The sequence below is a fragment of the Eschscholzia californica genome, unplaced genomic scaffold, assembly GCF_041429995.1.
Source record: "Eschscholzia californica isolate CP2 unplaced genomic scaffold, dmEscCali1.0.p SCAF_1, whole genome shotgun sequence".
NCBI lineage: Eukaryota > Viridiplantae > Streptophyta > Magnoliopsida > Ranunculales > Papaveraceae > Eschscholzia > Eschscholzia californica.
In genome coordinates, this window is record NW_028238198.1 from 3,100,723 (window position 1) to 3,125,812 (window position 25,090).

General features: G+C 35.9%; 4 protein-coding genes, 1 long non-coding RNA gene and 1 pseudogene across 12 annotated transcripts; 3 read left to right on the forward strand and 3 right to left on the reverse strand.

Moving 5' to 3' along the window:
- Nucleotides 1-255: 255 nt before the first annotated feature.
- On the reverse strand, nucleotides 256-2,270 carry LOC147563255 (uncharacterized). The gene is made up of 2 exons (XR_015236409.1): nucleotides 2,176-2,270; nucleotides 256-608 (listed from the first exon to the last, which is right to left on the reverse strand). It is a non-coding gene; the product is annotated as an uncharacterized LOC147563255 (long non-coding RNA).
- Nucleotides 2,271-6,796: 4,526 nt separating this feature from the next.
- LOC147563256 (protein FAR1-RELATED SEQUENCE 6-like) lies at nucleotides 6,797-11,143 on the reverse strand. Of its 3 annotated transcripts, none has more exons than XM_086635793.1 (3): nucleotides 10,759-11,143; nucleotides 7,585-9,734; nucleotides 6,797-7,156 (listed from the first exon to the last, which is right to left on the reverse strand). In XM_086635793.1, exons 2-3 carry the CDS (start codon nucleotides 9,730-9,732, stop codon nucleotides 7,061-7,063), a joined length of 2,244 nt encoding a protein of 747 aa, XP_086491919.1. In that variant the 5' UTR covers nucleotides 9,733-9,734; nucleotides 10,759-11,143; the 3' UTR covers nucleotides 6,797-7,060. The 3 variants fall into 3 exon arrangements, with proteins under 3 accessions (XP_086491919.1, XP_086491922.1, XP_086491926.1); XM_086635796.1 differs by having other exon boundaries at nucleotides 6,797-7,053; nucleotides 7,572-9,734; XM_086635800.1 differs by having other exon boundaries at nucleotides 7,585-9,725; nucleotides 10,759-10,940.
- Nucleotides 11,144-11,941: 798 nt separating this feature from the next.
- Nucleotides 11,942-15,084, forward strand: LOC147563257 (microtubule-destabilizing protein 60-like). The gene is made up of 8 exons (XM_086635876.1): nucleotides 11,942-13,052; nucleotides 13,155-13,206; nucleotides 13,314-13,409; nucleotides 13,561-13,680; nucleotides 14,155-14,253; nucleotides 14,359-14,418; nucleotides 14,506-14,600; nucleotides 14,738-15,084. The coding sequence occupies exons 1-8, from the start codon at nucleotides 12,118-12,120 to the stop codon at nucleotides 14,844-14,846; spliced, it is 1,566 nt and encodes a 521-aa protein (XP_086492002.1). The 5' UTR covers nucleotides 11,942-12,117; the 3' UTR covers nucleotides 14,847-15,084.
- A 943-nt stretch (nucleotides 15,085-16,027) lies between these two features.
- LOC147563258 (small ribosomal subunit protein eS19x-like) lies at nucleotides 16,028-17,944 on the reverse strand. Its single transcript, XM_086635883.1, has 4 exons — nucleotides 17,665-17,944; nucleotides 17,035-17,125; nucleotides 16,702-16,885; nucleotides 16,028-16,251 (listed from the first exon to the last, which is right to left on the reverse strand). Exons 1-4 carry the CDS (start codon nucleotides 17,755-17,757, stop codon nucleotides 16,176-16,178), a joined length of 444 nt encoding a protein of 147 aa, XP_086492009.1. The 5' UTR covers nucleotides 17,758-17,944; the 3' UTR covers nucleotides 16,028-16,175.
- Nucleotides 17,945-20,753: 2,809 nt separating this feature from the next.
- On the forward strand, nucleotides 20,754-24,714 carry LOC147563259 (putative mitochondrial-processing peptidase subunit beta, mitochondrial). 6 transcript variants are annotated; one of them, XM_086635910.1, is made up of 9 exons: nucleotides 20,754-21,507; nucleotides 22,278-22,447; nucleotides 22,593-22,730; nucleotides 22,824-22,977; nucleotides 23,093-23,201; nucleotides 23,745-23,843; nucleotides 24,009-24,074; nucleotides 24,205-24,312; nucleotides 24,413-24,714. In XM_086635910.1, the coding sequence occupies exons 4-9, from the start codon at nucleotides 22,916-22,918 to the stop codon at nucleotides 24,497-24,499; spliced, it is 531 nt and encodes a 176-aa protein (XP_086492036.1). In that variant the 5' UTR covers nucleotides 20,754-21,507; nucleotides 22,278-22,447; nucleotides 22,593-22,730; nucleotides 22,824-22,915; the 3' UTR covers nucleotides 24,500-24,714. The 6 variants fall into 6 exon arrangements, with proteins under 6 accessions (XP_086492036.1, XP_086492032.1, XP_086492046.1 ...); XM_086635906.1 differs by having other exon boundaries at nucleotides 20,758-21,507; nucleotides 21,934-22,447; XM_086635920.1 differs by having other exon boundaries at nucleotides 20,758-21,507; nucleotides 21,934-22,447; nucleotides 23,098-23,201.
- On the forward strand, nucleotides 20,836-21,441 carry LOC147563260 (putative mitochondrial-processing peptidase subunit beta, mitochondrial pseudogene; annotated as a pseudogene).
- Nucleotides 24,715-25,090: the final 376 nt, after the last annotated feature.

Here is a 25,090-nt window from a genome sequence, read left to right on the forward strand (position 1 = left end):
TTGCAACAGTCTGTTCTGCAAACGTGTTTGCAACAGTCTGTTCCGGAAACGTGTTTACAACAATCTGATCTGCAAACGTGTGTTTGCATGATGTAAACTGCAAACATGTGTTTGCATAATGTAAACTGCAAACATTTGTTTGCATAATGTAGATTGCAAACTGTGTTTACATTATGGGGGAAAATAAGTTTTAGTAGAGAGAAGAACTCTTGATGTCATATAGTAATTGAGAGATGAAATGAGGAAAATAAGAAGTTCTATAGATCTTTGATATAACTTAAGATTACATAACAGTAGAGATAATACATGATAATGTTCGTGGTACCTTAACAAAAAAAACCATATAGCGTTCGCCATAACCGAGAAACTTCCATCTCGAAAGAAAAATAATTACCCGTCCAAAAGCGAAAAACCTTACTTAGCCACTGCCTTTGCTTCTAAATTAAATCGTTGTGTTTTGGCGGCTTCTCTTTTCATGTCCAATTTTCAAACTCAAAGCCAGTGGCATTGTAAAATGGAATTAGGCTTCGAGTACCACCAAAGATCAAGCTAGCTTGAAGTCTCTGAAAACAAATCCAACGATTTTTCTAATCCATAAATGCTTATTTCTGCAGTCAATTTCAGGTTAATAAGAAGTATTAACTTTGTAAGCATTCATCTCAAATCTAGTTGGCAAGGAGCATAAAAGATATATTAACTGAAGATGTATCAAATATGTTATAGGATAAACACATAGAAAAAGATTCAATTGTAATAAAGTAAATGGCTAGAAACCAAGCAGTCAAACAGAACACGAAATTGAGCACACAAAATCATATCGTACCTATTGGCAATATGACGAGTTTTAGTATCTACTAATTAACATATAATGCTAAATAATAATAAAAAACAGTAGTAAGATCATAAGTCTTATAGGTATTAATATATGAAGCTTAGAACTGTTGTGGGTCATAATACTAGTTAACTGTATAGCGATTTTTCGTTAAATTGAGCTTCTTTGGAGCTTTCTATCGTATGAACTTTCTTCATCCTATTGGCCTGAAAGCATCAATTTAAAATTTACAGGAGATAGTGCTGGAGAGTGCTCAATATGAAATAATTATGTTTGATTGAAATCCCAAATGCTCAACATCAAGAAAACAACAACTTGAGACTATAGAGAGAAACTAAAACCTAAACTAATACAAGTCACATACTCAGTCAGACATCAATTCAAACACTTGAACCTCATTTCTACTCACAGTAACAACTTGTGATTTAATCAAGTAACCATGAGATCGCTTTGAAGGGACAACGATGATGAAAGAAACCTGGGAAATTATTAGATAGATCATAATAAAGAGATACAACTTCAAAAATATCACTTCTCTAAGCATCATCGAATGAACTCATACTATAATTAAAATTTGAATTGAGAAACTGACATTTCCTAGAAAACTAATGAGAACTATAATCACTAGCAAGTTTACAAAGGTTCCCAGTTAACCCCAAGTCATTTATGAAAATATCTCATCATAAAGTAATAAAAGTTCACAAAAATAGAACAGTAGTTATGGTTGAATAAGTAATTAAACAAAAGAACAAACAAAAACCCTAAGGCAAACCCCCTCACGAAAGAAAATAATTTCTTAATGAAATGGAGAAATTGAACAGAACCCACTTCAGATAAACTAATTTAATTGACTTCTAGAGAGAGAAAGAGAAACTTCATCAATGAGCTTATCAGTCAAGATTGTTCAGAAACCCTAAACCCATATATCATTTTCCCCTACCTAACCCAACCCCTCTTTGGTTGCTTACTATTTTTTCTTCACAGTTAATTAATTAATTAATCACCCATCTAACCCATATTCACAAAAATCTTCAAACAGATGATTTAATTTTGTTGAGTAAAAAAAACATTCATATGGAAAATTGATGAGTAGGAGGAAATCAGAGGTGGTTAAGGTTATTAGTCACCATTGTTTGTTTCAGAAACACGGACCAATATAGTTCCTCATCATCTTCCTCCTCCTTTTAACAATTGCCCAACAGATGGTGATCGAATCAAATAAAATTGAAGTAATGAAATAGATTGAATATAAAAAAGACGAATGAATTTCAGACACTAAATACTAAGAATCATGTTTTGATGAGTATTAGGGTTTCTCTAACTTCACCACCAATGGATCTTACCTTCCATGAATGTCATCTTTAGCTTTCTCTCTCTAGCGTCTTAGCTCTCTCACTTGCGATGGGGACGTTGAGTTATTCTTCCTTATCCCATCTCCAGAAAAGAAGAACCCTAATTTCTTGTTTTTAGGGGGAGAAATTAAATTTTAACAAGGGTATTTTAGAGATAAAAAAATATAAAATTGACCTGATTAATAATTACTTATAATATTGTGAACCTTATGTACCATTAGCCATAATATCTTGGCAACTTTTAGTTAATTGAAAATAATACATGACTTTTTTGTTATTATGAATAATATTTTGACTCAAATGGTCATTTTCTCAAATAAAAAACCCCACCTCACCTCTCTCTCTCCACCTCATCTTCTCTCTCCACCTCATCTTCTCTCTCCACCTCATCTTCTCTCTCCACCTCATCTTCCCTCTCCACCTCATCTTCTCTCTCTCTCTTCTCCGATTAGGTCGCCGGCCGGAAAATTTTCCGGCCAGCGACCATGAAAAAGATTCAGTCACTCTCTCTAGAAACTCCGGCGAAGGGAAACCCCTTCGCCGGAGTTTCTAGAGAGAGATAGAGAGAGTGACTGAATTTTTTTTTTTTCATTGTCGCCGGCGGAAAATTTTCCGGCCGGCGACCTAATCGGAGAAGAGAGAGAGAGAAGATGAGGTGGAGGGAGGTGAGGTGGAGAGTTTTTTATTTTGAACCATATTCCCCATAAAATATGTTTCCCCGGAAACTTTTCAAAATTTTGCATATTCCCTTTAAAATTTCACACCCCGGAAACTATTTAGCTTTCCTCAAAGCGCTGGCCATTTATAAATATGAATTCAAACAAACTAATTTAAACTTAGTTCTCCTAAATCATCCACAAAATTAGTTCAAATATTTTACATTGGAGTGGTTATTTACATCATTATTCAAATATGTCTTATCTGAAGATGAATGGTCTGACTTAAATAGACCCAAATCAACGTAAATGAGGCATTCAGATGAGTTGAACACTATGAATTAGACAAAAACAAGCACTGTCAAATCACATACTGAATCAATTCAAAACTCGAGTCAGATTTCATATCTGATTTTAAGATATAAAATAAAAACAATACCTAAATAATTGAGACTCAGATGCATAACCAAATCAAAAGAAAAACAAAAGTCCGAAAAACTGATTGACATTAGTTAACTTACACTGAGTACATTGATTGGGTGTTGAAGATATGCAAGCAAAGAAAGACAAAGTTCAACTCAGTCTATTCGAATCGGAAATTGTTGTACATTAGGTCATATTCTTGTCTATTATAGCTTAATGAGTGAGAATAGCGGGTTGGGAATGAATCACGGAACCTTAAATAACCTCAGATGTGGTCATCAATATGCAACGGTCGAAGGCCGGGAGATTGGTTAGGGTGACATTATTTCCGTACATAATTAGGGTACATATGACGCAAATATCCACAGGCTAGTGTGGAAATCTTGATAAGTAAAGGTCGTTTTTATATTAGTATAAATCACTCTCAAGAAATACGTGAAACAACCCTCCACTCCCGATATTACATAAGAATCCTTTTCTTCTTTTTTTTCCTTCTCCCTCGCTCAATGGAGCGCTTAAAAACTCCACTGGAGGAAGTCGTTAATGGAGCTCTTAAAATGGTTGTTGTTTTTAGTCTCATTTTCTTTGCGCTGGATTTGATAAATTCAACATTTATTTTGCAAAATGAAATGGCATGATGCAAAAAAGAAAAGTTGCCTTTCCCTTCATCTTTTGGTAAAACTAGGCTTTTAAACTTCAAAATAAATAATGTTAAGCAATATGAAAATTTAGAAGTTCTTGGACAAAAGTTCTAATTACGTATGTAGTTTGCAGTGAGTCGAAGTTTAGTTGATTAAAATCACAAGAAACGCAAATTAGAGCAACCCAACTTTCTGTCTAGTTTTTCTGTTTTCTAATATCTTCATTCAAAATATACATAAACTCTGTTAAATTCACGATTATATAATAATCGGAGATATAGACATGAAATAAAGACTCGATAATTTAGCGTGGTTCGGTCGAATACTCAAGACCTACATCCACGAAGAAATAACTCTTTATTGATAATTCACCACATACAAACGTGGGTTGATCGGTTACATTAGTCAGACATAACTCGATGAGTTTGATTCCTAGAACCCTCTCCTATTTATAGATGACTTAGGGTTTAGGGTTTCCTAGTTTCTGATTACTAAACTAGGAAATAATACAAAATCTACCTAATATTACCATTAGATAGTTACAAGAGATATTCTGAATACTAAACTAAATTTTCACGTATCTTCAATATATCTTCAATATATCTTCAAATATCTTCAATATTCTGAATTCTTCTTGATCGTGGGATCTCGTCTTCTCGATCCGTCACGTACATACACGTGTTACACACGTATATTATTTCTGCAACTTATCTTAACCGCTGGATCTCCTATTTTCGATCCGTCTTATGTAACGTATCCTATTACCCCCCGCAAGTTGGAGCACGTGAATTTTGAAGTATCCGACTTGGAGAGAGAAAAAGGAAATACTTCTTGATTCGTCGTATTCGTCTTCTTGCAACTCTTAGATTGTGGATGCGTTGGAAGATGATTGAACGATAATTAAGTCACAACCAAAAGGTTGGTAGTTGCGGTCAAAAAATTGAGTGAAAATCACTGGCAATGAAATTACATGTATTTTCTCATGTATGTAAAGTTGGTCATTGTATGAAGAAAATGTCAACAACTAAAAAGTTGTGATGATCAATATCTTGTCGTATAAAAAACGTCAAGTATGAACATTAAGGAGTGACAACAAAGTAATGTTGTTTTGTTTAAAATCGACAAGAAATCATTGTCGGAATACCAAAAAATATTGGTTAAGTAACAACCAAAAAAATGGTCGTCATGAAATTCATTGCCAAAAAAGGCAAGATCACAGATATAATTCCGGAACTAAAAATAGAGATAATCTATTCGTTGAAGAGATATTCTATTAGGTGAAAAAATAATCCAAAATATAATTTAGTAGGAAAAGAGATCGTCGCAGCCGATAGAAAATTCTAGAGAGAGAAAGAGATCGGTTGTGGTCCTAAAGGACAGTTAAACAGTCGATTCTTTATCGAATCGAAAGAGAAACAGTTTGTGACTTAATATATATTGCCCAAAACGATTGAAATGATCGATTGGTGACGAGGAACTCGTCAAAAAATAATGCAAACCAAATCCTAGGGTTTCTACCGCTGGGAAGAAGAAGAAGAAGGTCAGGTCAACATGTGCTGACTCGGTCAGCGTGGTATATGGGGTTTGCGGGTCAAAGCATGCTGACTGTTGTCAGCGTGGTCAAAATTGGCTTACTAAGTCAGCATGCATATATGAAGTCTGGGTCATGGTGGAACTAGGTAGTCTTGTCCGAAACTCAGTTCTGGTTTCGGCTGGAACGAAAAGAAACCAGATCTGGACATTTTTGGTTCCAGAAGTATGTTTTTCATTTTTCAGACCTATTTTAGGTTTAAAAAAATTTTAAAAATCGAAATTTTTTAAAAATAAATCAAATATTAATTGACAAGTTACCTTTGTTGAAGAGTAAATCCTTGGTGATAATTTGATGAACTTCAATAAACTCCAGCAAATCAAGTCTGATTCTCGTACAAAAAATATCTTTTTCTTTCACTTGATTTTCTCGTCTTGTAGAGAAAACATAAGCACAAGAATAATCCTGGAAATGTAAACAAATCGGCAAGGCGATTGAATAATAACGGAATCACAACTAAAAAAAAAGTTGGAATTTTGCACAACAATGTAGAAATTGTTGGGAAAAGCGGAAGCTAAAAAAAACACAACCTGCTCATGATACCATGTTAAATTCACGATTATATAATAATCGGAGATATAGACATGAAATAAAGACACGATAATTTAACGTGGTTCGGTCGAATACTCAAGACCTACATCCACGGAGAAATAACTCTTTATTAATAATTCACCACATACAAACGTGGGTTGATCGGTTACATTGGTCAGACATAATTCGATGAGTTTGATTCCTAGAATCCTCTCCTATTTATAGATGACTTAGAGTTTAGGGTTTCCTAGTTTCTGATTACTAAACTAGGAAATAATACATAATCTATCTAATATTACCATTAGATAGTTACAAGAGATATTCTGAATACTAAACTAAATCTTCACATATCTTCAATATATCTTCAAATATCTTCAATATTCTGAATTCTTCTTGATCGTGGGATCTCGTCTTCTCGATCCGTCACGTACATACACGTGTTACACACGTATATTATTTCTGCAACTTATCTTAACCGCCGGATCTCTTATTTTCGATCCGTCTTATGTAACGTATCCTATTAAACTCTTATAAAATAGAAAGCTATCTAACTTTTCACCACAAAGAGTGTAAGAATACTCAAAGAACTACAACTAGTTCTAGAGAAAATGCTCGACTACTAGGTGTTTTTGTCTTTTTCAAAATTGAGATGGGAAGAGTGAAGACTGCCGATTATAATTAATGACTCTTTTTTATGCTTCGCCGGAAAGACGATAATATGTTTAATAAACAATACAAGTACTTATGAGTTGTGACGTACTCCCTTGAAGTGATAGTAAAATATAATGCACACTGATATGACTACGAGAATTTGACAAGTATCTCAGTGCTTGGTAGAAGACTAGTGTCGCGAAAGATAAAAAAATAAATTACACATTTTACAAAACAATTTTGAGACCAACTAAATATATCCATCATACACCTATATCAAATCACATGTTGTTCATATGTTATGTTTCAGCATGAGTTGACTTTTCTTAAAAGTCTCATAGACAACAAGTAAATTAGAATTGAGTGACTTTTCCACCTTGTAATCAGCCAAGTCTTTGGTTACTATGTTCTTGCAAATTGGTATTGGAGCTAGGCATAGTGGGCATGACATAACCTCCATTCCAAGATTGATTTTGACCCTAAATATGGAAATAAAAGTGAAAAAGGTAAGAACATAGCATGTGAATCAAAAGTTGTCAAGTGCCCATGGTGAAAACAATCCCACACAAAAATTCTCATGGACCTAGAGTATTATATCTCTGAGTACCTTTATTCATTGCGAATAGGCTTTGAGTTGGATGTCCACAAACTTACTATAAAGACACATATGTGCCTACCAGTCACATGTGGTGCACCAAACAGGCTTAAAGAATGCCACACGTAAGAGAGCGTGAAAATAGTCTCAAATGGTCAAAAGAATGTCTCATGACCAAGATATCTAGGGTATATCTACTCATTCTCAATTAACTTTGTATTGAATGTCTACAAACTTAATACTAGTAGCCTCTTAATCAAGATGGTCAGGAGTCGACCAACCTATGATAGATATGAAACATATATGAATTACCTGAAAATTTTGCTCGTACAAAATGGGGTCCTTTATGTTTCCGATTTCATATCCTTCGTATGAATGGTCTAGAGTTAGTATGTTACGATTCTCCTTCGGAATGCCAGTAACACCATTGATTTTATGATTCTCCTTCGAAACATTGGTAACACCACTAGTAGGTAAGCCGGGAGTCGGATGATTACTACCCTCATGATGGTTATGTAGTTCTTCCCTTAGTTTCTGCATCCATGACATCACTATCTTGCTCTTATCTTCAGACTCAAAAGCTAGTTCCTTTATCTCATTAAAAGTTTTCTGCATTTCCTTGAATCGTTGTGCTTCAGGCGTGGCATCCCAATCATTGTATCTGATTTTAACCCATGTATGACATCTCTTCACATCCTTTCTCCATCTACGCATAATGTATTTTTCAGGAATAAAGTTGATTTTATGACGAATTAAGACATAAATCGAATGCTTGCACAATATGCCTCTAAACTCATACATCCCACAAGTGCACTTAACTTCATTATCATATTCATTAAATAGTACCTCGAAACTTACATTCTTTTTGGTCTCCCCAATTATAATATCTTCGGAGATTTTATATTCTGATACCGAACCATCAACTTTAACCGAATCCAACTCACAATACATTTTATCGGCTAACTCACTTTGGAACTCTTTAAACTTTGAGATGGTATAAACATCTTGAGCATGTTTTTCTAAATCATAATGGGTTACACAATGGGTATTCGAGGATATGCATTTAAAATCTTCCTGGTTTTCCTTCTCGACATTACTTCTCAATGCATTCTCATACTGTTCTAAAATCTGATTCAAAGTGGATGTTGGTTTTACATAATCATCAAAATATCCGTTCATATTATCACCTCTTTGAACTGGAGATATTCCTGCCATTCCTGCCCAAAATCTTTTTTTAGCAAAAGACGGCACCCAACGATGTCTAGCATTATATAACTCAACTAGCCAAGCATTGCCCTGTAATTTGTATATATCTATCATCTCATTCCACCTTAATTCAAACTCGGTGTAATCAAATGAATCGTAGACAATGCTTTCCAAGGCCAACTTCACCGATTTATCTAGATCTTTCAACTTTTTTGGTAGCTTCTTCATTATATGCTTCAAGCACCAATTATGTTTAGCGTTAGGGAAGACGCTTTTAATTGCATCTTCTATGGCTTCATCCCAATCAGTTATTATCCCACTAGGAGCCTGTCCAGACATACAAGCGAGCCAAGATTTGAACAACCAAGTAAATGTATCGGAATCTTCACTTAAAACCAATCCACATCCAAATAAAATTGATTGACCGTGATGATTGACCCCCAAAAATGGGGCAAACGGAACCGTGTACTTACTTGTCAAGTAGGTCGTGTCAAATGCAATAACATCACCAAACTCCTTGTAAGCTTCCCTACTCCTAGTATCTGCCCAAAATACATTTCTTAGCCGACCCTCTTTGTCTAAATCAATTGAGTAGTAGAAATTCACATTTTGAGATTGCATCTTCATCAAGTAATTTAGTATCGAAGTAGCATCTCCTTCCCCAAGGAACATTTGTCTAACCTTTTTATTATAATCAGTAGAATTCGTTTTCAAATTGGATATATTCTGATCCACTTCAATCTTCCTTTTTATATGTGAGTTAGTAACCTGATTGCACTGAGAACACCAGACTTTATCAGGAATAACTTCATGATTGTGATCGAGCTTGATGAGGCTTACTCGCCACCTTCCATCAGAGCATATACATACACTAAGACGAGCCTTGCAATCTTGTTTCCTAGATGTGTCTGGTTTTATACTGTTCGTTCGACTACATGAAAAAGTGACGTATTTCAACTCCCCATCATCTCCCCTCTTTGACGACCTCTTCTTCACTGGAAACCCTGATTGCTTAGCATATTTATAAAAATATTCACGTACCTCATCAACTGTGTCAAAAAGCATCCCAATCTTCGGATCTACTACTTTTCCATCCCCATCCACCCTATTCACAAACTCGATCACATTGTTTACTGTCTCATTCCCATCCTTCTTTGTTTCATTCTCATCATTTTTCGTTTCGTTTCCATCATTTCTCACTTCATTTCTTTCACTTGTCTCCAAACTTGGGTGGATACTTGGAGATTCTTCCATTCCTAATTCAGTTAACGTTTAAGCTTATTATATAGACTAACTAAAAATAACCAAATGTATAAAGTGTTTTGAAGATTTAGAAACATTTAAGGGAGAGCAAAAAGAACTTGAAATAAATCAAAACTTCTTCAAGAGCTACAAAGAAAATTCCGTTCATGTTACTAATTCCTTATTTGAACAAAGTAACAAAATGATTAGCGATTAAGTAGTTAACATTAAACCCTCTACGCAAAATGGGTTGAAATTTTCATTATGTCTAATTGGGATGCAATTCTAGCAAGATCGTCATCTGTAGCCATTTAGAAGTCTATAGCTCTCTACCTTGTGGATTAGCTAGAGTGTGCTTGTATATTTGCCATTCTTTGCATTTAAAGAGACGAATCGAAATATACCACATGATGAGTAATTTAGTGAATGAGATTTTCGCTGAGATAGTGTTCGTTATTTCGTCTGAATTGACTAGAGTTCAGATTGTTTTTCTGCGTGTGACTTGTCTAAATGGCTAATCGTGTTGATATTGAATTCATTCAATTCAAATGAGTCAGATTCAAACGAGTCAGATTCAAACGAGTCAGACAAGTCAACAACAAGAAAACACAAACACCACCTTAGTCCTCCATACCCATGCTTCTATTTCCCAAATTATTCCCTTTGGGGAGGGATAGTATATGAAGTTATGAACACACAAAATCATAAGAACAATGATTAGATGAAATCAAACCAAATCCCACCCATAAAAGCATCATTTCATAACTAAAACTTGTTAATCTTCAAGGGTTTCAAACAGTTTCAAAATCACACTTCAAAACAAAAAACAAAACCAGCTTAAAAATGGGTTTCAATCAGCTAGGTAATAATTAGTACTAATTACAGAATGAAAAAAAAAAATTGAATTCATTCACCATAACCCCTGTACTTCTTCTATAAACGAAATAGGGTTTAAAGAAGATTTTTGAAAGACTAAAGTTTGATTCTAAAATTGATTAAATTTCTTATAAATTTTGGAGTGAAGAGATTTTAACTTACAGAGAGTTATTGAGAGGGTTTATCTTGAAAGAGTGAAGAACGGGTTCGACTCGGTCGACTCGTTCAGATCGGAGAATCGGTGATCGGGAAGAGGAAGGGGGTTACCGGGAATAGAGAGGTGTCGATGAGAACTGAGTTTTTAATGGTGTCGATTTTGACACCATCTATGTTGGTCCAAGTGATATAGGACTTTTTCATAAAGAGAAATCCTAAATTTTTCCATGAAAGAAATATGGATTTTCACACCTAATGTACTAGTAAAAAAAAAAACATATTCAAATAATGGTTGTTGCTTCGAAAAATTTCCTTTTTCCACTGGCGGGAGGTGGTAGCGACAGATGTATAGGAGGAGATGAGGAAGAAGAAAAAGAAGTTTTGTTGTTTCGAAAAATTTGACAAAATTTACAATTTCTATAAAAAGCATACGAGGAGATAGGAAGAAGAAAAAGAAGTTTTGTTGCTTCGAAAAATTTGACAAAATTTACGATTTCTATAAAAAAAATTGTATTATGGAACATTTTCTTGTTTTTCCAAATCTGACAAAAACGTTGTGGAGTAAAACAAAACTAAGAAAGAGAAAAATATATACTAGAAATATAAATTTCACTTTTTAGTCAATACTAAGGACAGCTAGTTACACTTTAGGAGGCCATATTTTTCTTGAGAATTTGACTACGATCTACGTTGGTCGTTACAAGGCATTGATACATCATGAAGATGTGATGAGCACGATAACCACCTAATTTAAACCATAATGAAAGAGGTCTAAAGCCCGACAACAAGAAAGAGACCTAAAACTCGTCAAATGTATTACTATATTTACTTTATTATATATTGCCTAAATTACATGGGATAAATCTTGAAAGCAAACTGCTTCCACCGAGATTCGATTTCACGACCTCATGAACTTAAGAGGGTTGTCCAACCGCTGCACCAAAGAGTGGTGGACTTGACCAATTAAAATAATCGAAAATAATGACACATTCTAAAAGAATAGAAGCGAAAAGAAAAGCTAAAAAGGAAGTCCAGGCTTAAAAGGCCATCTAGTCACAAATTTGGGGCTAAAAAGGAATTAACACAAGACAAACAAGATTAGCAAAAAAAAAAAAAAAATTTAAAAAAACTAGCCGTTACAGGAGCCGTTAGAGCGTCATAAGCGTACCATTTCATATCCCCCCCTTCTATCACGCCCCTTCATTACTCATGAAACACAGTAGAGAAAACCCTAATTTCCTTCTTCCATTCTTTCTCTCTCATCAAAATCACCATCTTTGACGCCCCCAATAACATTCTCCCCTGTTCCTGAGTAAACCCTAAACCATTGAATACGTACTTACAGGAGTTCAATTTCAGCGAACAATGACGCCTGTAAAGAAACCAATTTCTTCTTCTTTTTCATCATCTCGTTCTCTTGTTTCAGAGAATTTTAATCCAAATATTTCTACTTCAAGTAGTCCAGTTCTGAAATCGAAGAAATCCCCATTAGTTGATTCGAAGAAATCAACACCAAGGAGTTTAAATCGGGTAATTTCTCCAAAAAAAAAGATTCAAGAACGAAAATTTGTAGTGGCAAAGAAAAACCCTAAAAAGGGATCATCAGTTTCAACAACTGTTACTTGTAAATGCAAAGATAAAATTGAGGGTAATAAGAAATGTCCTTGTATTGCTTATCAAACACTTAGGGCTTCTCAAGAGGATTTCTTTAAGAATCGGAGAAATAATCAAAGTGAATCAGAAGAGTTTAAGAGTTCAGTAATAGCTCAGATTGAAGAGGAAGAGGAAAAGAAACTTATGGGGTTTATTGATGGAGGAGATTATGAAGCTGAATATGGATTAGAAGGTAAAGCCCTAGAAACCCTAGAAAACTATGGGTCTAGTACTCCACCAATTATACAAGATTCTGAAGAGATTGATGTAAAAAATGGAATGGGTAGTTCAAAGATCAAGAGAAGGAGAGAGAAGTTATTGGAAGAAGCTAGGAGTAGTGTGCCTGAACCAGGATCTGGTAGAGTAATGCATTTGGTTAACGCATTTGAGAGACTTCTCTCAATTCCAAAATGTACAGAATTGAAGGAAGATGAAGAAGGAGAGGAAAAAGAAGAAGAAGATGAAGAAAATGAGGAGAAGAAGAAGAAAGGATTGAGATGGGCTTTACCTGGTTTGCAACCAGCACCAAGGGTTCTAGATAGAGAGACTACTTCATCCTCATTCTCACAATCAGAGATGTTCTTCAATTCGGGCAATTTCGAGATTGGTTCTAGTGTGTCATCTTCTTTAGACAGTAGCCATGGAAGGTGAGTAAGAAACCCAATTAGACAACAACTACCCATATTAACCAATTTGTTTATCTCCATTTTTGTAGAAAAAATTGACTTATTTTATCATTTATGTTCCAGTTTTACAAGCAGGACATCAGGAGGAGGAGGAGGACGAAGGAGTCGAAGAAATGTAAGGACTGTACTGATAATGTAGATAGTTTACTGATTTCCGTCGAAATTATATCGATTATTGTACTACTTTTGCTCTCTAAAGGATTCGTTTTTCTGTACTTTTAGAGCTCTGATTCGTCTGGAACATCTGATGTAAGGAGATTGAAGAAAAAGAAGCAACTTAAAGTCACCAGCCAAAAGCCTTTCAAACTAAGAACAGAGGTACCCATAATCTCTAATGTCCTCAAATACTTGGAACACCTCAAAGTACTACATATTGCTCGATAGTGATGTATAGCCGAACTTAGGTTACAAACTAGAAGACTACTCATATTTGTACTAGTTATATGTTTAAAATCAATTCTTTTTTCAGCAAAGAGGAAGGCTTAAAGAGGAAGAATTTGTAAAGAAAGTCCAAGAAATGCTCACGGGAGAGGAGAAGATGCGGATACCGATTGCCCAAGGCCTTCCGTGGACGACAGATGAACCAGAGGTACCACAATTACAAATAGATAGACTTGAAATTCTTTTAAGATAATTCTCTGTTGTTTTATTGGTTTTACTGAAAGACTCCTAAATTCAGCACACAATGAATCAATTATATATCAAGTTCTTAAGCATTTAGATAGATTAGGTACGGCAGTATTACTCACATTTTGTTGCAAAGATGATCTTATGAAGACGTTAACTACTGTTAGGTTCGTGGCGATGTTTATGAGAACTGTCAATGTGATTTTAGTGTAAAAGCTAATGAATTTAGTGATAGGTTTGGAGCTACCGAAGTCGGGTCACTGATTTTAGACTATATCTTAGGAACTGATATGTTTGTTCTTAGACCATGAATAGGGGCCATGATTTGTTGATTGAATTGAATGAGTATTTAGGATAAGAACTTGATATATGTATTTATGTGTTGTTTTTGTGTTTTCTGCTTACTATAACGTATGTGATTCATTTGCAAACACAGTTGTTGGTAAAGCCACCAGTGAAGGAAATCACAAGGCCACTCGACTTGAAGCTTCACAGTGATGTTCGGGCAGTCGATCGTTCTGAATTTGACCATCACGTAAGTTGTGAAATTTGGTTGATTGCTAATACCCATCCATGATTTCGAGAGTCCATTAAAAGAATTATGATTCTTAGTCTGAAAGCTTTTCTGACTCATCTTTAGGTTGCTGAGAAGCTGAGTTTAATTGAACAATATAAACTAGAAAGAGAAAGGCAGCAGAGGGTATGTACCGAAATCTTAATACCCCAAAATCCCATAGTTTTACTGATATTCTAAAGCTCTCCTAAAGCTTGGGTTTTTTCTTTTTAGCTGGAGGAAGAGGAAGAAATCAAGAGGTTAAGGAAAGAGCTTGTTCCAAGAGCTCAACCAATGCCTTATTTCGATCGACCTTTCATTCCCAAAAGGTAAAATATTATTGTTTTTGACACTCACACAACAATGTCGGATGGAACATTTTGAATAATTGATGCTCCTGTAATTTACTGATCTTTTGGATACCTCAATTCGAAAGTCTAATTGTCCTTTCGTTTTTGGACATCAGGTCAGAGAAACATCCTACTATTCCTAAAGAACCTAAATTCCATATTCCTCACCATAAGATCAGATGCATGTCGTGGGATCAAATGAATACCTTTACACACCATCACTGAGAGAAGCAGAAAGCAAGCCATTGGAGTACTTGAGCGAGATCAGAAGAAGGATCCACAGTTCATCGATCGATCATTATTTTTTTTTTCCTTGTATGTTTGGTTACTACTACATTTTGTTTCTTCTGATCATTACTCGTAGATAATCATATCATTCGTTGAATTGTTTGTTTTGTTCAACATTCTTACGATGACTACATGTCGCTTTTAATCGAATTTTTGGGGTGGAAACCTTTTGTCACTGATAAGCATTTGCTGTTAATTTCACACTTCTACTGTTACAATAAAACATCTATGCTTCACAACTCATAGCCAACCCAAGGTTGTTAGAAACGTCTACCTAGTTGAGATATCCATGGCCCAGAGCAAGCTCTTGGTGGTATTCACTGTGTTCTGAACCAAAATTGTGGACTCGTCTTTGAGGAGATGCAGAGAGACCAGGTACTTCACAACATAAAAGCCTATCTTCCTGTTGTCGAGTCATTTAGGTTCTCGAGTCAGTTGAGGGCAGGCCATCAGAGTACAGGCATCCCCTCAGTGTGTTTTTTATCACTGGGACATGATGCCAGCTGATCCATTTAGAAGCTGGATCTCATACTGCACTTTTGGTGGCAGGAAGACGAAGGGGCAGATGACTGCACTTTCTGAATTTGAAGACAAGCTATAAGCTGATCTCTCTCTGAAAGAACTGAATGATAGTGTAAATGAAGGAAACCCGGTTAAGTTCCAATATCTTGATTTTTAAGGATTTTTGAATTTCTTTTTGGTTATAGTTTGGATTTGTGTAACAACAACAGCAAGAGTTTAGGGTTCCCCAACTAATTTTATGAATCTTGATGTGATTCTTGAAAAATGATGTTCGGTAAGTATCAATGAGAATATCAACTCCACAAAAAAATCAACGAAAAAACCAGCTACATAATTTCCCTTTGTTGAAGCTACAAATGACTTGGAAATCACTAAAACCTGTTTCTAAGAGATTAACAAGGGTTTCATGATTTGTGGAGGAGGGAAACCGATTTAGTTGATTTAGTTGGTTATGGTTCGGTTATGTTTCGGTCGATCAAATATGTTCAATACAACATATTCTAAGGTTTCGAGTGAACATAATCACTAATATTGAAGGCAGATTTTTCTCCAATTAAAGTCTGTAATACAATAATACATTATAGGAATAAAGAAAATTGCAACTCAAAACATCTTCAAATTACTTATCCTAAATCAAAATCATATTAAATATCCAAAGTAATACTGCAAAAACAAACTGTTTCAGATGACATCTAGTTCGAACAAAAACCAAAATGAGAACTACAAAGCTTTGAGGACATCCGTTCAAGGGGCAGCAACTACGATAGTGCCTGCAACCTGGTCAAGATCTCTCTGGCCACTGGATGTGATTCTCCTTCCTCTGCAACATATGAAACGAAATAAGTTTAATGGGGTTTTCCAATGTTTCAATAAGAAGGCATCCTTTAGGTCACATATGATAAATAAACATCAAGGTGTACATGCTAGTGAAATTAACCATCTAGGAATCAGACTGAATTTTGTGGTTGCTGATATGAACTTGAGGAACAACCGATATGCTTTACACAAACTACGTAGGAAAATTTTCATTTCAAAGGTCCAAACTAACCAAATCAGCTATATGAAGTGAACCAGAGCCGATAACTAACTAATAAAGATCCACGGGAGATCATCAAACACATATAATAAGCTCATCTTATTTAGTAGAGAAGTGCAGAAACTGAATTCCCACATATTCAAGCTTAAAATACTAGATCATTGTGTCAGTCGGTAAACAAAGTTTTCATAGCCAACCATGAAGCTCGTGAGGAGCAAGGGAAAAGAATCTCACCCCTTAGGATCGATGTCGACGATGTTCATGCTCTGCAATTGTTGGAGAATATGGCGAGCAATTGCACCACTGCTCTTGCAGAAATGAGGTGGGCGACTTCCGTTCCTCTTCCGCCCACCGTAGATTTTCTTAAATCCACCTACTCCAATACCGTGCCTCAAGTAGATCTTCCTAGCCATGGAAGCTATAACATGAAACATTAAAGCTTAGATGAGCTTAAACATAAAACACGAACCAGATGTAATACTATATCAACACATATATCTATAGGTCACATATTATACGTCTCATAAACAACCAACATGTACCAAAATGAAATGGGTAGGTCCATACCAGCTCTCACGTAGTACCAGTCTTGATCATATGGGGCAAGTTCCTTGAAAGTTGCTGTCTTGACAATGTCAGTCCAGTGGGGAAGCTCAATCTAATCACATTTATGAAATCAAAGTAAGAAAATTAAGACCATAGTCAAAACTTGATTCAAAAATCCGCAGAATAATGAATAATAAGAGACAATTAGGAGAATAATAACTTATAGTGATTAGTGGTATTAACAAATATCGAAAAACTTAACCAAAATTAGCACTTCCCATTTAATTAAACATGGTTGATTAGAACCCCATATTTTATATCAGTGTTTGTTTTCTGTGAACAGTTAGAGAAAGCCTAATTCAGATTTCAGTGATAAGGAAGCTCCATAATGGATCTCCAAAAACCCAAATGCATAAATTGAACATACGATTTAACCATGTAATAATCCAACCAATAGCTATATATAGATTTTAAAACCCTAAACCTCTAATGAAATATGCATCTAATCAAGGAAAAAACTGATTTTTTAGGTCAAGGTGAGAAATGAGATCCATACTACATTTGCAAAATCAATAAATTGCTCAAAAAGGAGATAAAAAAATGAGTTTATTATGTCGAATAGAAAATCAAAGGAGGAAAATTTAGAGTTACCTTTCCTGATCTCTTAAGATGAGCAGAGTAAGCCTTAACAAACTCATGAGGAGATACATCCTTCACAGTTCGACCACCTTCGACGGCAGCCATGATTGGTTTCTAGGGTTTGTTCAACGTGAATAGCCGGATGAACTGTGAGAGAGGGCTTAGGGTAACTCTTTCTCCTTTCTAGGGTTTCAATGTATTCAGCAACGCTATTTTATATGGGTTTTGTGAATCTTTAAATTACATAATTACCCATTCGTTTTTCATTTTTCAGCAAACTAAATGGATGTCCTGTGGGAACTGGGCCGGCACCAATGGGTAGTTATGCGGGTTAGGGGGGTCGGGTAAATCTCTTGTGGTCGAAGTCTGCCCATGTCCACCAACTGAATTTGGCTTGTCAATCATGGGATATTGGGATGTCACAAGTTTTCAACAGAAAAAAAAAAAAAAAAGTGAACGAGGGTATAATCTGTGTCGGTCGAGTACATCTCAACTTAGAGATGATAAACTTGGGATATGTAATCTTTAGCATTGAAGATGGTTTGGAGTTAAGTTTGGTAAGTATAATCTCAACCATTTGAAGTAAGTTTGAAAGACGTGTCTAGAGACGTGTCTGATATCGATCTTGGAACGGGTCCTTTAGTAGCCATGCCCATCCACTAAAACCTAGTGAGCCAGCGGGAATACCCATCATTTCGTCCGCCCATCAATGGGCTTCACAAGGTTTGGGCAGATGTGTCGGATGTTAGTCCTTTGTGCTTTTCTTCCCACCCCTACTTAGATGTTATGAGCACACACAAGAAATAATTCACAGCGGAAGTCCACCCAAAAACAATTTTCTAAGGCTACATATCACACAAACATTCCAAAAGGCGAAAGAAATGAGACCACGAAAGATGAAGGTGAATGTTGGCGACAAATTTCCAATGTTATCACCTCTATCTGTCTCTCTCATTTTCACTACCAACCATCCCCACCGACTACATTGTCACAACATCGTTATCTTCCTCTTGCATCTCACCCTCTCCCTTCACTATTTTACTGACCACCACCATCTCCCATCCGCTACCCATCTTCAATAGAACTAGATATATGGTGAACGGAGAGACGGATATGAAAGAGATGGTGGTGGTCAGTGACGGTTCGTTACTAAGACGTTTAGTGGTGTGCATTCAGCAGAGAGGAACCTTTGTTGTCGTTTTGTGGGTGTGGGCTTAACAATTGACTTAATAAAGGGTTAGAGCCCATATAACTTGCATGGGCTTCTAGGGGCTACAAGATTATAGCCCAGTAGTTAGCTCATAAAGATAATTGTGGATAGCCCATAAATACCCAATTAACTTGTCACTGTGTGTAATGCGCACCCGGCGTACATTTGCATTTTCTTACTCTTGAGACTTCCTCTCCTTATTCTTCTAGGGAGATTTGCTGTTTGGACTCCCTTTCGTATAATTGACTTGCTGTTTGGACTCCCTTTTTACAGAGTTGCAATTTGGACTCCCTTTAACAGAATCAAAAGAGAATATTCCGTCTTTAAAGTTATATTTGAAAAAAAAATCCAAAATTACCCTTATATAATCATTAACAGTATAGGGTCAGCTCGCGGGTCGATGATCAGCCTTCATCATCTTCTTCTCCTTGTATAATCGATTGGCAGTCCAAAATTACCCTTATATAATCATTGACAGTATAGGGATGCCTCTTCCGTTTAACACCCCCCCACCTCCTTAAACATCTTCACAGAAACCCCCAACGAACAACCAAAAAAGAAAAAATGGATCAACCTTCATCTTCTTCTTCTCCAGTTGTTGAACCAGTAAATGAAATTGAAATTATAAACGAATCCTCACAAAATCTCAAAACTTCAATGGGAAGAAGTAGCTATCTCCATCGCTGCTCATTGTGGTTACGACGATCCTTCGAAATCTAGTACTCAATGTCGCCATAAAATGGAAAAACTTCGAAAAAAAACGAAGATCTACAATTTCTTCTTGGTTCCTTTTTAATCTTATGGATCAAATGGAACAAGGTCCTTTCCCTATTTCTGTACTTCCAAATCTAATCGTTTCAATTGTTCATCCTAATCAATTTTCTGAATCAACTGAGGAAGACGACGATGTGGGTGATCATCGTAATCATTTTTTATCAAATGGGTCGAGGATTTTTGAGTTAGATTTACCTCGGGGATGTAATAATTGTATGAATCGGTGAATCGGAAAAGAAGAAGGTCGTCTGAGATGGAGGAAGAAGAAGAAGAAGAAGAAGAAGAAAAAGATGATGAAAGAGGAAGAAGAGAGTTGTCAATGGAATTGGGTTCAGTTGTTAGAATATCTGAAGAACGGATGATGAAAATTGAGAAAATGAAGATGGAAATGATGAAAGAACAGAGGGATATGAATGGAAATGGAAGAAAAAACAACTGAAATGATTATTGATTCTCATAAACGAATGGTTGATGTCATTGCTAGATCTTTTCATACCAAGAAGAAATTTAAGAAACCTGTTCTAGAAGATGTTAATTTGAGATATTCCCTTTAGATGAAATTGAGATTAAAACTTGTTGTAATGACTTTTCATTCTTACTGCTTTTGCCTTGTGATAATTCCCAAACTAAAACTAAAAAGAACAAAATTTTAGAGAAGAGAGAGAAATTACAGATTTCTTTTTTTTAGAGAGAGAATGTAAGAGAGGTGAAGAGGAGAATCAAATTGCAGACAAGTATATGTATATGCAGATAATTAGAGAAGACGAATTCTTCAGGTATCATTAAGGGAGTGAGTTACTTGAAGAATTTGGACTCCCAATCGATTTTGTTTGCAGGCTATAAAGAGAGATGGAAGAAGATGAAGGTCGACAGAGATTTGTTTTGGCAGTCTAGAGGGTCAGCTCGCGGGTCGTATGTTTAGGTTTTAATAACTTGTGGGTTAAAAATGGGTAGGGTTAGGTGAAGTAGGGGTAAAATAGTATTTTAATCTTCAAAATATTTTTAAACTGTGAGTATATTTAACTATTTTTTTCAAAAAGGAGTCCAAAATGCAACTCTGGAAAAAGGGAGTCCAAACAGCAAGTCAATTATACGAAATTGAGTCCAACCGCAAATCACCCTTCTTTCTGCATTCCTCGTATCTGAAACTCTGTAAAAGTCCCCAAAACTAACCCTAGAAATATTCTGAAACCCTAATAATGGCGATCAAACACATTCTAGACATAGCTCGAAGATCTCGAAAATTATCACCCCTAACTCATCGTTCATTACTTCAATCTAGTCGATTCGCTTCAAATTCACCAGCAATTTCTGAATCATCATTACCATTATCTCCACCACCACCAAATGTTATGATCTACGATCGAATCGTAGAAGAAGTAAAATCCAAACTCAAACGACTCGAAAACCCTAACCCTAAATTTCTTCAACATTGTTCACCTCATCCTGTTCTAATTGATCACACCAAAATATTATCTGCTCTTGAATCTCGTGTTACAACTCTTCCTAATGGATTAAGGGTTGCGACAGAGTCAAATTTATCGAGCAAAACTGCTACTATTGGTATTTGGATTGATGCTGACAGTAGATTTGAGACTGATGAGACGAATGGGACGGCTCATTTTCTTGAGCATATGATTTTCAAGGGAACGGAGAAGAGATCAGTTAGGGTTTTGGAAGAAGAGATTGAAAATATGGGTGGGCATTTGAATGCTTATACTTCAAGAGAACAAACGACTTATTATGCTAAAGTTATGGATAAGGATGTTCCTCAAGCGCTTGATATTCTTGCTGATATATTGTAGAATTCGTGCTTTAACGAATATCGGATTAATCGCGAAAGAGATGTTATTCTTCGTGAGATGGAAGAGGTAAATTCTTATTGATTTTTTGTTTTTCAATACTTATAGTTTGAATATGTTCATCCATAATTATTATCTCAAGACATTCTTTTAAAGAGAGAAAGTAATATGAATTACTAACATAAAAACACTAGACAAGTAAACATTTAATCATATACAGTATGATATATCAAACACCAACATTGATAAACCAAAACTACCCACGAAGAAAAGAGTTGTCATTTTGGGTTTTGTCATAGTCCAATCTAGCATCCTCAAAGATTGCCTAATCCGTCCTAAGTATACTGTGAGAGGTCAAACCCCAGTGGTCCCTTCCTTTACCAAACAGTTTGAAGAAAGGAGAAGCATTTAAATGTCTCTTGTAATGAGCCTTTGAATGAAGAAGCTCCAATGATGCTAAGTGTCAGTGCGATGTTGCTCCACACACCTGGACAGGGTACAATTATTCACAAGCACCCCACATTTCGTAACGAGGCTACCACCTATTTGGAGTCTTCAAAAATTTGCATTCCACACGAAACAGAGACCCTCGAAGTTAACAGGATGCTGAAGATTTTGTAGGTAAGACACTCTGGTAATCTTGAAAAATGGCCCTTCGTCGTTAGTACGCCCTTTGTTATTCTGTTTGAAAAATGGCTCTCTGTTGTGTTCTCACCCACGACTCATATCAAGCTTGAAGGTTTGTAAATTTAATTATACATGTGAGGTAGGTCTATTGTTAATGAGAGTTTGAGAATTGATGAATAAGTTGGCTGTCAACAGACGTTATATTTTATCAGTGCAGGTTGAGGGTCAAGATGGGGAAGTTATTTTTGACCATTTGCATGCAACAGCTTTCCAGTACAGTCCTTTGGGTAGAACAATATTGGGTCCTGCTCAAAATATCAAGACAATCACTAAAGCTCATCTTCAGAACTACATTTCAACTCATTACACGACTCCCAGAATGGTACTTGACTCTAGTGGATTAGTTCTTTTTGTTTTTGGAAAATTCGAAGAGGATCAGTTAATTCACTCACATTCCACCATTCAACATAAGTTTCGAGGTCATTTTGAGTTTTTGATGATGCTCATTTTTCGGGCTTTCATATTAGGTCATTGCTGCTGCTGGAGCTGTCAAGCATGAGGATATTGTCGAGCAAGTGAAGAAGCTGTTTACAAAGTTGTCAAGTGATCCTACTACTGCCACTCAGTTGGCGGCCAAAGAACCAGCATTCTTTACTGGTTCTGAGGTGTGTATTTGATTGGATAGAAACTTCTCTCTCTCCACACAGATGTGCACAGACATATAATTTGCTAATCATTTTGTCATTATGACTAATCAGGTTAGAATGCGTGATGACGATGTGTTCCTCTAGCATAATTTGCTGTTGCATTCAACGGAGCATCTTGGACAGATCCAGACTCTATTGCTTTGATGGTCATGCAGTCTATGCTAGGTTCTTGGAATAATAGCACAGGAGGGGGAAAACATATGGGGTGAGTCTTGTCTCTGCATTTGTAATCCTATTGGTGGTTATTTATGGTGCCGCTTGTTTTGTTACTTGGGGATTAGTTTTGAACAGTTTACTAAGTGTGGGTGTTATTAAAACAGTTCAGAGCTTGCTCAGAGAGTTGACATTAATGAAATTGCTGAGAGTATGATGGCTTTCAACACCAACTATAAGGATACTGGGCTTTTTGGTGTTTACGCCATTGCAAAGGTGATACTATTACTATTCTTTCTTAGACTATGATCACTGAACTTATACACTGATGGTCTAGTTAGAGTCTGACTTCTGACATGGTTCAGATGGAGCTTTCTGCTTTCTTAGATCCTCGTTTTCGTATATACCTTTTATATATGTTGTATTGGTAATAAGAGCTGAACTTCAATTTAATGACGTCAATATGTTATATGTTAAATCATAAATAGATGGTAACACGTCTTTATATTTATAAACAAGGATGTATCAATAATACATTGGGGGTTTGTTAATATTGTTCATTTAGAACCTAAGATTCTGGAGTCCAAATAGCATCCTTGTAGTTTGTTTGCAGTTTAGCTGCTAGTATTGTCTGTTGTGGTCGGGGGTCTTTTAAAGTTCTTGATTTATCCAGCGATCTAGGCATTGTCTATCTGAGCTTCCTTCTCTGAAGATACACTCATTTTATTTGCTTTTGTTCTTCCTCGATCATTAGCACTTAGCAGTTAAATTTACCGTATAATGGATCTAATTATCCATTTTTCATGTATTTGTTCGCAGCCGGATTGCTTGGACGATTTAGCTTATGCTATCATGTATGAGCTAAGCAAACTGTCATACCGAGTTTCAGAAGCTGATGTTACTCGTGCTCGTAATCGGGTATATATCAGTGTGATAAATTGCTTGTGGTTTGATGGGTCTTTTTGAGCAAAAGTTTTATGTTATCTCCATTTCAGTTACTATATTTATTAACCAGTTTATGGTTCATGAGTTCATTGTTGTCGTAACGATTGTCTCGTGTTCTTATACTCGTTATTTTTGCAGTTGAAATCTTCTCTGTTACTTCACATTGATGGAAGCAGTCCTATCGCTGAAGATATTGGTCGCCAGGTTAGTTACTCCTTCTTCCTACTTCAATATAATGTGGTTAGGGGAAAAAGGAGAGCATATTGGACTTCCTTTATATCACATAATGTCAATCCTCGTAATTAGCTAATCGTTGATTATATCACACTTGCAGCTACTTACATATGGCAGAAGGATCCCATTCGCCGAACTGTTTGCAAGAATCGATGCTGTAGATGCAAGCACCATCAAGCGAGTTGCCAACCGCTTCATATTCGACAGGGTAAAAATAGAAAACAAACCATGAATCATATGCCATCTACCTTTTCTACCGTCTCTGCCTTCTATTATTCACTGATACCTTTTTTTATCTTGTGTCACAGGATCTAGCAATTGCAGCCATGGGACCGATTCAAAGCCTCCCAGACTACAACTGGTTCAGGCGAAGGAATTACTTGCTCCGATACTAGGTTTACATCTCGGTTTTCCTTTTACGCCAGTTACATAACTTATATCAAATTCTTTTTGCACACAATTTCCGTGTGCATATGTGACATGGTAATTTGTCATTGTACTCTGCGGCGTTTGTCGTAACAGGTCTTTGTAATAAATGAAGGCGACATCTTGTAAGACAAAACCATCATTTTTCCTTATAAAATATAAACACCGATTTTGTTACATTCTATAACATCATTTGTTTTGTTCCTAATGCTTTTCCATGTTCTTTTGTTGATCTCCTAAAATGTTGAGTGAAACCAACTATTCATGGCAAGTGTTTAGCATTATAGCACCAATGTGTTGATTCATGCCATTGGGACCTATTACATTACACAATGGGCAGCTGTTTTAGAGCTGGCGATAGCCGTGTTTGCATTAGTCTCTCACCAAGTTGCATGATGTGTGGACTACGGAGTCAAAACTTTGAATAATAGTCAAAGAGAGTTTTTTTTTCGTTGATATTAATGTAGAGGATAGAATCCGAAATTAACATCATTTGTCTGAATGCGACTCGTCTAAACCTATACAATATCATCAAAATACCTATTCTATATCAGACTTGA

Coding starts and splice junctions, on each gene's coding strand:
- LOC147563256 (XM_086635793.1), bottom strand. CDS start 9,732: ATGGAAGAATCTCCAAGTATCCACCCAAGTTTGGAGACAAGTGAAAGA. Junction 7,157..7,584: donor TGTACGAGCAAAATTTTCAG/GTAATTCATATA, acceptor TTCCATATTTAG/GGTCAAAATCAATCTTGGAA.
- LOC147563257 (XM_086635876.1), top strand. CDS start 12,118: ATGACGCCTGTAAAGAAACCAATTTCTTCTTCTTTTTCATCATCTCGT. Junction 13,410..13,560: donor CTTTCAAACTAAGAACAGAG/GTACCCATAATC, acceptor TTCTTTTTTCAG/CAAAGAGGAAGGCTTAAAGA. Junction 14,601..14,737: donor CGACCTTTCATTCCCAAAAG/GTAAAATATTAT, acceptor TTTGGACATCAG/GTCAGAGAAACATCCTACTA.
- LOC147563258 (XM_086635883.1), bottom strand. CDS start 17,757: ATGGCTGCCGTCGAAGGTGGTCGAACTGTGAAGGATGTATCTCCTCAT. Junction 16,886..17,034: donor CTGGTACTACGTGAGAGCTG/GTATGGACCTAC, acceptor TTCATGTTATAG/CTTCCATGGCTAGGAAGATC. Junction 16,252..16,701: donor GTCGACATCGATCCTAAGGG/GTGAGATTCTTT, acceptor CATATGTTGCAG/AGGAAGGAGAATCACATCCA.
- LOC147563259 (XM_086635910.1), top strand. CDS start 22,916: ATGGTCATGCAGTCTATGCTAGGTTCTTGGAATAATAGCACAGGAGGG. Junction 23,844..24,008: donor TTACTCGTGCTCGTAATCGG/GTATATATCAGT, acceptor TTATTTTTGCAG/TTGAAATCTTCTCTGTTACT. Junction 24,313..24,412: donor ACCGCTTCATATTCGACAGG/GTAAAAATAGAA, acceptor CTTGTGTCACAG/GATCTAGCAATTGCAGCCAT.